The 13794-nt window shown below is 39.2% G+C and overlaps 1 protein-coding gene across 1 annotated transcript in view; it reads right to left on the reverse strand.

Moving 5' to 3' along the window:
* Window positions 1–13794, reverse strand: part of LOC150077156 (flavin-containing monooxygenase 5-like) — an 81975-nt gene that overhangs the window by 8940 nt on the left and 59241 nt on the right. Inside the window, exon 2 of the mRNA XM_090385796.1 lies at window positions 6562–7208. Coding sequence (XP_090241922.1) covers window positions 6562–7188 — 627 coding nt within the window. The 5' untranslated portion in view covers window positions 7189–7208. The remainder of the gene's footprint in view (window positions 1–6561; window positions 7209–13794) is intronic.

Raw genomic sequence — 13794 nt, forward strand, 5'->3', positions numbered from 1 at the left:
CCTTTTGCCGATCTCACCAGGCGAGTTACCCGTCTTTGCACCCTTTCAAGAAGCTCGATGTCTTTCTTTAGGTGCGGTCTCCATACTTGAACACAGTATTCCAAGTGTGGTCTAACATAAGCCTTATATAATGGGATTATCACGTCCCTATCTCTACTTGCAAAAGTTCGATAGATCATCGATAGGACACCATGGGCCTTCCTTGCAACCTGTTTACAATGCTCAGAGAATTTCATGTCTGACCGTATCGTAACACCCAAGTCCCTTTCCTCCAGTACTGGGTTTAGTTGAAACTTATTCACCAAGTGAATAAGTTTCAACAGTAATCTCAAAAAAACTTATTCACCAAGTGAATAAGTTTTTTTGGGATTACTGTTTCCCAGGTGTAATACCTTACACTTTGTTGGATTAAAGCACAGCTGCCATTTTTCTGACCATTCCTGAAGTCTATCTAGGTCTCTCTGAAGAAGCTCAGCTTGACAGTGATCATTAACTACTCTACCAATTTTAACATCATCTGCAAATTTAGACATCACGCCCTCTATCCCTTCATCAATGTCGTTTATGAAAATTAAAAACAACAGTGGCCCTAATACTGATCCTTGGGGAACCCCACTTCTTACATCAACCCAATCTGAGTAATAACCATTTATCACAACCCTTGAAGCCATCCAGCTATCCATCTAAGGATTTTCCCAGTGATTCCAACCTGTTCCAGCTTATAAAGCAACCGCTCATGTGGGACTGAGTCAAAAGCTCTGTTGAAATCTAAATAAACAATGTCGAAATTATTCCCTAAATCCAGCTCGTGAGTGACCCTTTCGAAATAGTGAACCAGATTTGTTAAACATGATTTTCCCTTTACAAAACCATGCTGAGTATCCTTGAGAATTTCAATTCGATCCAAATGATCCTGAATTCCACCCTTGATCATTGCCTCCATGATTTTCCCTACTACTGAAGTCAGACTGACAGGTCGACAATTTCCCACTTCATTCTTAGAGCAACCCTTATGTATGGGAGATAGATTTGCACTTTTCCAATCCAAGGGAATCTCCCCAGAGTCTAGTGATTTTCGCATTATTAGCCTCAATGGTTCAATGCACTCGCTTGCCGCCTCTCTTAAGATTATAGGGTATGTTCCATCAACTCCAGGAGCCTTACTGGTCTGTAGGCTCGAAAGGTTTTTCATTAAATAATCTTGCGAAATTTCAGTATCATTAATTACATATTTTTTAACTTCGCTCCCACAATTTCCCATTGCCACAAAAGGCTTTTCATTTGTAAATATCGATGCAAAATAACTGTTGAGTTCATCTGCAACGGCAGCTGGTGTATTTATTACTATCCCCTTTCCCTTACGTAAAGGTCCGATCTGGTTTGTCCTGTTCTTCTTGGCATTTATATATGTGAAGAATTCTTTATCCCCCCCCTCTTTGCTTTGTTTGCTAGTGATTTCTCATAAACTGCCTTTGCCTGTCGAACCTATTCTGTGGCTCTATTACACATCACCTTGAAGCTGTTATAGGCTTCAGTACCTTATATTGCTCTGTAACCTTTCCATGTCACCTTTTTCTGCTCAAGTAATGCGGCAACTTCACTATTCATCCAACTTGGAACCCTCCTCGTGGAGTATTTTTTAATGGTATATACGCATTCAAGGCATCTGTGATTAATGTTTTAAAAGCGTACCACAGTTCAATTGTATTCATTCTCTGCGCGATATCTACCCAGTTAATAGAGGCCATGTAGCACGTTAAGACATCGTAATTTCCTTTTCTGAAATTAAATGAGCAGAAGTCTGAAAAACAAGATGCAGGATATTTCAGAGACTGCTGGTAGTCATTGCGTTACAAGTAAACACATGGGTTGTGTTAGGGTAGCTAAAAATAGAAACAGGTGCATGTATACCTGCGTGTACACCAATGCTAGGAGTTTGGTAAATAAATTTAATGAATTTGAGGTATTGCTCAAAGCATCAAAGGCGGATATTGTTGGGATATCAGAGTCGTGGTGTCACACAGATATAAGTAATGCGGAACTGGAATTTGGGGAATACAATGTATATAGAAAGGATAGACAGGACAGGAGGGGAGGAGGGGTTATGCTATTAATTAAGAAACACATAAAGTCAAAGGAAGTGAAGCCAGTTGACATCGATGGACAGGGCAGTGTCGAGTCAGTTTGGTGTGACATAAGCATAGGGAAATCAAAATTGAGAGTAGGAGTGTGCTATAGGCCTAATGACTCTGATGAGTATAATAATATATTGTACAGGGAAATAGAGTGGGCCAGTAAATCAGAGAGTCTTATAATGGGGGATTTTAATTTCCCAGATATTGACTGGAATTTGTGGGTTGGTCACTCGCACACTAGCAAGGCTTTTGTGGATTTATTGGATGATTGTTTTCTACATCAGCATGTTCGTGAGGCAACAAGAGGGAGCAATACTCTTGATCTGATTATCAGTAGTGATTCTTCATGCATTAAGAACCTGCAGATAAATGAACCACTAGGTGGCAGTGATCACAGTGTGTTGAAGTGGGATTTACTCAAGGAGGTAACTACCATCAGAGGTAAAGGGAAGGGTTTTTGTTTTCGTAAAGGCGACTATGATGGTCTGAGACAGTATTTAAATTCTATACAGTGGGACCAACTGATGACGTTACCAACAGCAAACTCAAAATGGGAAGCATTCAAGGAACTAATCTTGGAGGCTACCAGGCTTTACATACCAACTAAGAAATATTGTTCAAGGTTTAGGCCTAAATGGTTGTCAGATGAACTAATGAGACATGTGGCAGAGAAGAAAAGTGCATGGGATACATACAAATTAATGGGTGACATGGAAGCCTATAAGTTGGTCTGTAACCAAGTCACAAAGGAGATTAGGCAGGCAAAGGCAGACTACGAAAAATCCTTGGCAAAGGATGCAAAGAAAAACAGAAAGGAGTTCTTTACATACTTGAACTCGAGAAGGAAAGGGATGAATCAGATTGGTCCACTGGATATTGATGGTTCAACAGTTGAGGATCCTGCTCAGGTGGCTAACAATCTAAACGAGTATTTTGCATCTACATTCACGCATGAGGAGTTATTCAGGAAGGAGAATGATGTAGGTAAGTAAACATTGGCAGTGAGCTGGATGATTTTGTAATAACTGAGAGGAAAGTGGAGGAGAGATTGTTGAGGATAAACATAAAAAAGGCACCTGGGGTGGATGGGATCTATCCAGTTATATTAAAGGAGGTAGCAAAGGAAGTATGCAAACCCCTAGCCATAATTATGAGAGCTTCTTTGGACTCAGGGGAGGTACCCATAGACTGGAGATGTGCAAATGTAACCCCAATTCACAAAGGAGGATCAAAGGCTGACACAAGTAATTATAGACCTGTTAGTTTAACTTCTGTTCCAGGTAAATTAATGGAGGCACTGGTTAAAGAAGCACTGCAGGATCATCTAGACAAGAATTCAGTTATAGCTCAGACACAGCATGGTTTTGTTAAGGGCAGGTCTTGCCTGACCAATTTGATTGGATACTATGATGTAGTCACAAAAGAACTGGATGCAGGGAATAACTTTGATATTATATATTTGGATCTTAGAAAGGCTTTTGATACTGTTGCACATGGAAGACTGCTGCACAAATTGGAGCAGTGTGGCATTGGAGGCAAATTGCTGCTATGGATAAAGGGATGGTTGAGTGGCAGAAGACAGAGATTGGTAATCAATGGACACTGCTCAACGTGGACTAATGTTATTAGTGGAGTTCCTCAAGGTTCAGTGTTGGGTCCATTGTTGCTTTCGGTGTTTATGAATGATATTGATGATGGGATATCAAGTTTAATGTCTAAGTTTGCAGATGATACAAAGGTTGGCAGGGTCGTTAAGGACACTACTGACGCTATGCTGCTGCAACAGGATCTGGAAAGGTTGAACAGATGGGCTGAGAGGTGGCAAATGAAGTTTAACATTGACAAATGTAAAGTACTACATATGGGTAACAGTAACCCCAGAGCAATGTATCAACTCTGCGGTACTACACTGACAGTGGTGGAGAATGAAAAGGACCTGGGGGTAATTGTGCAGGCAGATATGAAGTTCTCTGAGCAGTGCAGACGAGCTGCAAGAGTAGCTCATGGTGTCTTGTCAATGATATACAGGAATTTTTCTAGCAGGGATAAGGAGGTGATTATTCCCTTGTATAAGGCAATGGTTAGGCCACATCTTGAGTACTGTATACAGGTCTGGAGGCCTCATTTCAAGAAGGATGTAGAGCTGCTGGAACGGGTACAGAGAAGGGCAACAAGATTAGTAAATGGAACAAAGGGTTGCTCTTACGAAGAAAGGCTTAAGTTTTGCAAATTACAGAGTCTGGAGACTAGGCACCGGCGAGGTGATCTGATAGAGGTGTATAAGGCTTTGAATGGTTTGAGCATGCTCAATGCCAATGGGATTCTTCATCTTTCTCAGAATAATCACCTCAGAGGGCATAAATTCAAATTGAGGAAGGACGGATGTCGGATAGATGTGCGGAAATTTGCCTTTGGCCAGCGGGTGGTTGGTTGGTGGAACCGACTTCCATCACTTGTTGTTGAAGTTGATAGCCTAAACAAATTTAAAGCTCAACTGGACAGGTATTTCGAACGAACGGAGGGGTGAAATGGGAGAGGGTTTTTTTTTTTTTTTTTTTTTTTGGCTGATGCTGAATAAGCTTGCTTTCTTGCATCATATGCCTCTCCTAATGCTAATGCTAATGCTAATGCTAAAACCCATTCCTTTGCCTTTTACTTCTGCTACCTCTCTCGTCATCATCCACCGTAGAACTCCGTGATCACTTCCTGCTACTGGTTCCTCTACTGTCAGCCCTGTTATGTCATCTGATTCATGTGTGATGATGAGGTCTAGGATATTCTTTTCTCTAGTACTTTCCCTGACATGTTGATACAAATAACAGTCATCTAGTTGATTTAAAAATTTTGTTCCCCATGTCGAGTTTCCTTCCCATTTACTCCAATCAATTAGAGGCAAATTGAAATCACCCATAATAAGGCATTGACGCTTACTTGCCCATTCCATTTGCATGTAGAGGCTTTTGTCATAATCTTCACAATCACCTGGTCTGTAGATTACTCCTACTCGCATTATACCTTTGTTTCCAACTATCTCACACTACACAGACTCTATACTAGCATGTGAAATGTCTGAATCCGGAAAAGCTATCGTCGCACTCAGGCTGCTTCTGATAAGAAGCATTACCCCACCACCCCTTCTATCTACCCTATCATTCCTAAATACATTATACAAGCCGTACTGAAACTCATCATCCCCAATTTCCGGGTGGCACCACGTCTCTGTAAGCCCTATTATGTCCGCGTTACTTGTTTTAACCAGCAGTTCGAATTTGCTCATTTTATTGACGACACTTCTAACGTTACTGTATAAACAATTAAGATTTACTGTTCTTGTATATTTAACAACCCTAACACAACCCTTGAAGTTTTTTAGGCTCTCTTCCCTGATATTAGCTACCCGCTCACGTGAAACGTCTTTGCCCCCAGACATCTAGATAATACGTCCAGTTGGGGGTAACAGATAAGAACTCTTAAGGTATGTGCAAGAGTTACATTGACCAATATTATCAGATAAACGCGTGTCAGTATTACCCACATCCCCCCTAACTAGCAGTTTCCCCTGAACCTTTAAGGTATCCTCAATAATACTGGCAAAAACTTTTGCACCACCTTTGTTTAAGTGTATCCCGTCTCTACAAAACAAATTCCTTCTACCTACAAGTGTGGGCCATGCTGGTAGAAATTTCCCCCCTAAAGCCGTGCAGATTCCTTCAAGTCTTGAGTTAATCCACAAGGCTCTTAACATATAATCCCTCCTATCGTGTCTGGGCAGAATATAGACATTATGGCCTAGCTGGTACAGATGGTCATCAATGCGTAACATCAGCACTCTTGCACTACTTCTGACTGGGAATTTAGATGCTCCACAAATTGATAATCTTGTGGTCAAACCACGCCTTGAGACCCGGCTCTACTACCCTCATAGTCTTCGAAGCGCTCTACATCACACAGAGGGATTAAGGCGGATGTTTCCTGCCAATATTCTGAAGCTCTTTGGAGACTTCAAAATCGACCTGAACAGGTACTGCCATGACAAAGCCTACAGGAAGCTAATAGCAGCAGACTTGTATACTACACTACAAATTTAATGAAGAGGAGAGTGTACATTTCTGTGGAATTTGTGCCTATGTACTCTTAATCAACTGTAATGAACGATTTTTGTGTCAAGTGACTGTTGATGTATTTATACTTATGTATTAATTGATTTATTTATTCTTATGTATTTTCTGATTTTCAATGTTGCCGTCTAATTTGTTGTAGGATGTCTGTATTAGCCACCTTCCTAGATAATGTCTGTACAGGAGTGTTAGATAAATAAACTAATAATAATAATCATAATTTCTTATCTTCACATCGGAAGGCAAATTGTTTGTCTATTGCTGTGGATATGCGTATTCAATTTAAAATTCATTAAAATAACACTTACCTTTCTGCAAATGTGACTGAGGTCTATGGCAGCATCAGCAGCCGAGTTACCAATTCCTACCACAAGAACTGTCTTTTCTTCGAACATTTGCAGTTCCTTACAGTTATGGGTATGCAAAACGTGGCCTCTGAACCTGCCAAGTCCTTGGAAGCTAGGGATGTTCGGGTAGCCATTGATGCCTATACATATCATCACAGCATCAAACTCCTCTTCCACAGTGACATTTTCGCATGTCACAGTGATCGTCCATTTACCGGTTGCGTCATAGTCTGAGCAAGGCCGAACGTTTTCTACCACATGACCGAACTTAATGTAACCGAGAAGGTGGAATTTTTCGGCGTACATCTGCAGGTAACTAAGCACCAAACTACGATGCATGTAGTTGGGGAAATCTTCAGGGGGAGGAAAGTCGGTGAACGCTGTCATTTCTTTGCTAGTATTACTGACGGTGCTTTTCATGGTTGACGCAACTCCAACGATGTGGTCATCACGAAATTTCCACACTCCTCCGACGCTATCCGTTTTTTCATAACACACAATGTTCAAACCTTCTTCTTGGCATGCTTTAACCGATGCCAAACCACTGGCACCGGCACCGATCACGGCCACCGTTTTGGTTTTGGTCATCCTGGACACCAGCTGGACATCTGTAATAAAATATGGAAGTGTAAAAAAAATGTGCACCATAAAATTCACAAAAAACAAACACATTTAAAACAAAAAGATATTTTAACAGAGCTTTTTGTTATGTAATGAGGCAAGGACGTCAGAGAAGCATATCTTTGCTTAGATTTTAATATTACGAAGAAAAAATTGAGCATTTTGTGGTGTCTCTGAAGGAAGACAATATTTCTCATATATCGAAAATCAATATAAGGAATTTCTTCAGGTATTTAAAATTTCCCGCCTCCCATTTGGAGGCGGGATGGACTTATGGGCTATATTTGCACATTGTGGTGGTAGTCAGCCCAGGGTAATGGTCGCATGGCTTATTTTCCTGAAACTCAGGTTTTTCATCCCACAAAGAGGCAAGCCAACTATATATGCAATTTGTAGACACGATAATACTGATCTCATCGTTTTAGCTGTCTCCTAAACATAGACCAGCCAAACAGACTCAGGTTTCACATCTATATCTTAAAATTGGCTAACATTTCGCTAGTCTGGCGGTTCTGAATTGAAAATTCGATTCTCTTTGGTGATATGGACTTTGTTCCAATGAATTTTGCGCGTTTTCTTGTTCACTGTTTGGTTATTAACTGAACAAACGTTCAGAGGTTGTTTTATTTCTTCACATTGGTCACTTGTACAGGGTTATCCATTTATCGTGCAGTCCAATGGTCAATTACCGAAGTAACAACAGAGCAGATGATGCCACTGAATAGGATAATTTTAGACAAGTAGATAAGGCAATTTTCATCGTGGCAGCAGTGGTATTTGTGGAGCAGTAGAGCATTTATTAGTGCAGTGCGAAATGTGGGTTTTTTTCCGAGAAGAATATGTTTATTTCGAACATTTTTTTCAGCGTCTTCACCCTGTACTAAATAAGACCGAAACAAAGCATTTCGACCATTTATGCCATTAAATAACATAGAATTGCATCAACAAATTTTCTTGTATTTCAAACTTCATTGCCTTTTAATTGGACAACCCTGTACTAACGTATTAACTCAATTTTGCGCTGGCTTCCTAATATATTTATACTTAACTAAATATGTTATCGAAGCTGCGCATTTTGTAGTTTCCTACTAAGAAAGAAAATACATTCCATCTACTGAAATAAATATACATAACTTATCGGTTAATCAGATAGCCAAAGAAAATATGCAGTGAGAGTTTCAGCCCCCATTAATAATTATTAGAGCCGCCATTGCAGGCTGGAATTTACCTACCATACAGTGAATCCTTAATAGTTGCCAGAGCCTATCAATGCGAGTCAAACAGACCTAGGTACGTAAAAGAAAACATCGTTACTATCAATGCTGTAGGCGGTTCTAAGCAGCGAACTTTGCCATTGCCTCCTACATCATGCGCAAATATGTCCACATCTCCAAGTTTCATGCCGATACGTGTGTTATCGCCTTGTTAGAATAAACAGTGACCTTTGATATCAAACACGTACCTCGACAAGTCTGTATGAATTGTGGTAGAATAATATACATGCGCAGATAGTGACCAATCTACGATTTCGCAATTAATTCCTGCTTATCATCAAACCAAGTTTATGATTTTATTTAAATGCCTTCATATCAGCTAAAGCGTCGATTGATTTTTCTTAATTTGGAAGCAGACAGCCTCAGACGAATTTGTTATATAAATATTTTCTTTCCTTTCCCCTCGAGAAGTCCACAGCGATCTGTAAATATCAGATTTGATTGTTTCAGATTCTGCATTCGGCTCAGGCCATTTCTGCGCAATGTGGAAGGATACAGATCATACAGGTTTCTTCTGACCACACAGCCCATCTGCACACTACTTTTTTTCTAACGGGATTACGATAAAACGAAAAGTAGAATGTGAAGATTGCAAAACGAATGGAATTAGTTTACTTCACAAAATATCAAGAACCATATCGCTAAATTTATTATTTATATGACAAGCCAAAAAGTTGAATTTTTGGTCTAGCATTGTCATATATTAAAATTAAATTACGCAGTACCCAAATAACATTAAAATAAATTCTCGGGATTATTTTGTATAATTTTTGATTTCATACTTGTTGGTAAGGATCGAATTTATACAACAAACAGAATCTCACTTGGTGGTTCTGTTTCATTACTACAGACTGAATCCTGGTTATTCTACTGTCACGAGTAGTTTAAAAAAAGAGAAAGAAAGAACGTTGGAGGGAAGTAATAACAGAATCAATTTGCCAAAATCTCAAGCAGTACTCAAATGACGCGATCTAGTTGGATTAACAAATACTTGAACATCAACCACTAACGTCGATTCTTACGATTAAAAACATGGCTTTTCATCAATTGGTTTCTTACCTTTCCTTGTAGCACGTGTTCAAGCTTCTGCTCTTCTTTCGTGGCCTCAATACACGATATGTTAAAGAATGCCTCTTTACAAGCGCCTCTTACGGAAGTATGTCTCGGTGACGTATACTATAATGAAATAGCCATTTCGAGGTCATTATCTTTCAGTGAACTCTAGTCAATGTCATTTGAATGTCAACAAAGCTTTCAGCCCCTCAGCGCACTGTTGCGAGTTATTTATTCAGAATTTTTTTTTTTAAAAAATGTATTTGAAAACTCGATTGTTTGAAGATGACCTTCATGCAGAACTACGGAAGATTAAGCAGATTAATGCTAGTGTGTTTGACAGGAAAACGAAACAGAGCAGGAAACGGACGTACGAAACAGGAGGGGAAACGAGAAAAGCTGATGTTTATTTATAAAAAGGTACGTGAAGAAAACGACAGACCTGTCTGAATTCAAAAGAGTTCGCATTGCTGGTGCTGTTTAGCAGGGAATCGGTGACTAAAATTATAAAATTCTGATCTGTTCAATGTATTCAGAATATCTGTATCGAAACTGATGTCTGTAATTCACCAAGTATGAAAAAACAGATCTGATAGGAGGATTTGTAGCGAAAATTGAAGCTCACTGAAAGAGACCGCCGAACACCGAAGAGGACTTTTATCCTGAAAACACAAAACTGCTCTTTCAAAAATAACTGCAGGACTTAATGGGAGTCTCAGACACCTAGTTTCTAGCAAAACAGTTCGGCAAGAATTTTATAAAGCTGAAATTTATGGCAGAACCGCTATTGCCAAGCTACTCGTTACTGATGGGCTTAAGAAGAACAAAAATTGGACACTTGATGATTGAAAACGACACATTTTCCGACGAATCAACATTCATATTTTTTCAGAAATGGTTGGCGTTTGCAGAATTCCAAAGGAAGCGCATTATCTTTACTGTCTAGTGCCAACCGTCAAACACGGAGAAGGATCAACGATGATTTGGGTAGCAATACTTTGGTATTCATTGGGTCGTATCATCACCCTCAAAGGGCGAATTTCTGCCACTGATTACCTTGATATTCTGAGTGACCAGGTTCATCCCATGGGGGGCAAACATTGCTTTCCAAAAATAATGTTTTGTTTCAAGATGATGATGCTCCAATACACATAGATGTGTCTAATCTTGGTTTGAAGAGCATGAAACTGAGGCTATGCATTTTCCATGTTTAGGTTTAGTTCCACAATCACCAGATTTAAATATTGAGCCACTGGGAGCGTATTTGGAGAGGAGAGTGAGAAGCAGATTTCCTCCACCTTCATCACTCAAAGAGCTGGAAACGCTCCTCCATGAAGAATGGTCCAATATTTCTCTTAAGACAGTTCAAAATTTATTTTGAATCTAATCCGCATAGATTATATAAGCTGTTTTAAAAGCAAAGGATGGCCAAAAACCATATTAGTGCATGCCTGTAACTCTTATCACAGGTGTTTCCATTATTTTATCCATTATCTTGGACTTTAAAACATTACGCTTATGACTAGTAAAATACGTTATCAACTGTTTTTTTAAACATGGCATCCACTTGAATTCCATAAGGCTTATGGCGCTCATTATCTACGATGAACCGTTGGTCTTTAATCTGTAAATCGCATGTTTTTTGTGGTCAGTTTGTCTTGCCTGAGACCTACTAACTCAGCCACATTGTGAAAAAAGACCGTAAAACTTCCTCACATCCACGATGACATTCGAACTCGCGCCTTTTCCACCCGGTATGTGGAGGACCACTTACGCTCATTGGCTAAAAAATTAGACACCTTTATTCAATATCCAGTAAGGGCCGAATTACAGCCCATACACGTGGTCCACTAGAACTAGGCGCTCTAGTTTCAGATTTGAACATTCTTTCATCAGGATATTTGTCATAATTTGAGCTCCATAGTTTGTGTTTGCTAGCGAACTGCGAAACTAAATTGCCATTTCAACATATCGCAGACATTTTCAAATGGATTCCGATGTGAATTTGACTGGGCGCCGTCTCTGAGATCTGCTTATTCGAGATCGGACACTAAAAGCTCGTGCATCTTCGATAGGCAGTGTTATAAAGTTAATGATATTTTTCATAAAAACCAGGCATTTGAGGTATGAACATTTATAAGAAAGTATGTACAAATATATAAGAAATGTCATCGAAAAAAAAAACCAAAAAACAGTTTTAAATCTGTTTCCACACAAACTTCAAAACTATTTATTAAATTATGGATTTTGTAATCAGTGGTTATTATTTGGTTTAGAGAAAAGTATTCCCAAATGAACTTTTTGGGATATTTTTATTTAAACGCATCGCTTTCAGCAACGGAAATCAATGTCATCACTAGGCGATTTCCCAACATTTATTTCCTCATTTAAGTTTAATCTATTCGATCAGTTGCAGTCAGCGCAAGGACGGAATCAGGAAGTTCATCGTTCAAATTCCCCAGTGGTTCGATTGGACTATAATCGAATAATAAACCACAGTGAAAAGGGCTGGAGTAAGTTTTTAGTTATTAAATTTTTATTTTCTTACATATTTGCGTAAAACTAAGCTGAATTAGAGGTGAGTTTTGTAAAGTATACGAAGCGTTGACTGTATTATGGTTAGATTTATTTGTGATTAGATTTATTTATTTAATTGTATAGAATTTAAAAACAAGTAAGGTGTCTAGAGCAGCAATAATGAATAATCGTTGTTCAAAATAGTCGTGTGTTACCAAATGTAATATCCTTTATCAGCTTAAAACCAGTTTCGTATTTGATTTCATATTACTTTGTAATATGAAATCAAAAAAATAAACTTGAAAATAAACTTGGTTTTTCTATACAGCAATGCCCACCAGCATTGTAAACAAGTGAAATGAATTTTAGCTTTTGATCAAAGCAACTAATGCTGATGTAGTTGTGTTTATTTAGACCTGGAGGCATTCAGAGACACCATGTGAATTTCATTTCGGTGAATACTGTGTGTGTTAAAGAGAGACAGAAAAGAACAGGTTATGGGGAATGTTGCTTCTAATTTAAAACTCCCTGAAGGTTGTAAGACTGACAGTTGTACCTAGGATGGCGATTGCCCAGAGAAAGCTACCTGCAGAACTGCAACCTCCCGACAATGAACTTTTGTGATGGTCTGAGGCTATTTTTTATGGTTTGGTCTGGGATCATTGGCTGTTTTGGACAGAACCATGAATAATGAATCTGTCTAGACGTCCTGGATAATGCGTTGCCTATGTTGTGATAGTACATTAGGTAGGGACCATACCTGTATCAGCAGGACAATGCTCCATGTCATATTGATTGCTTTGTGGCGGACTGGTTTCAGGACATGAGTGTCGAAACTTGGACTGGCCAGCCCAGAGCCCTCGCCTCAATCCTATAGAGAACCTCTGGGATAAATTAGATCGTCGTGTGCTCAAAAAACAGAGCTGAACTGGTCGCCAATTTGAACGACCAATGGCAGAAAATATAGGAGGACATTTAAAAAAAACTGGAGGAGAGTGCTTCTCCATTTTTTTTAGGCTATAGAGGCTAAAGACTATCATAGAGGCTAAAGGTTCTAGCACACGATTAGGCCTGACGTAGTCGAGTGGTCGGGAGCATGGGCGCAGTAGCACACGCTCTTTGAGTGGACCATGGTTCAAGCCCATGACTTGTAAATGCGATTAACTATTGTAGCCATGATTTATTGTAAACTCCTCTGACCTACCGTAGTATAAACCAAATTTTTTTTCCATTTTTCTTGTAAATAAAGGTTATTCATAGATATGCAGATGTCCTGATGCTATTGATAGGACAGTGTAGGAATACGAGGAAATACATTATATGGTAACAGTTTTTGAGAAAACTAGATAACTGCTACTTATTCCAGCCTGTGCCAAAGAGTACAAGGGGCTCTAATTTCCGAGATCTGGTTCTAACTACGGAGCAAAAACAAAAACTTGACAGAGGGGAGAATAATAGCAGACAGTGACAGCCATAAAATGGATTATACCTAAATGCACCTATGTAGTCAAGGAAGAGGCGAAAGATTCGATTTCAATAGAGGGGGACTATAATGGAATGAAATACTTCTTGGACGCGATTAATGGAGTGACTACTATATGGTCTTGGATAAAAATAAGCTGTGTGAAATTTTCAGGGGATTTATTCTGGAAATCACAAACGTAATCATACCAGTGGTAAAATTCCATTAACGTGAGATACCAAAATGTATAACAGGTGAGGTTAAGAG

The sequence above is a fragment of the Mastigoproctus giganteus genome, chromosome 12 (genome assembly GCF_048544385.1).
Source record: "Mastigoproctus giganteus isolate SK-2022 chromosome 12, ASM4854438v1, whole genome shotgun sequence".
In the NCBI taxonomy this organism is placed as follows: domain Eukaryota; kingdom Metazoa; phylum Arthropoda; class Arachnida; order Uropygi; family Thelyphonidae; genus Mastigoproctus; species Mastigoproctus giganteus.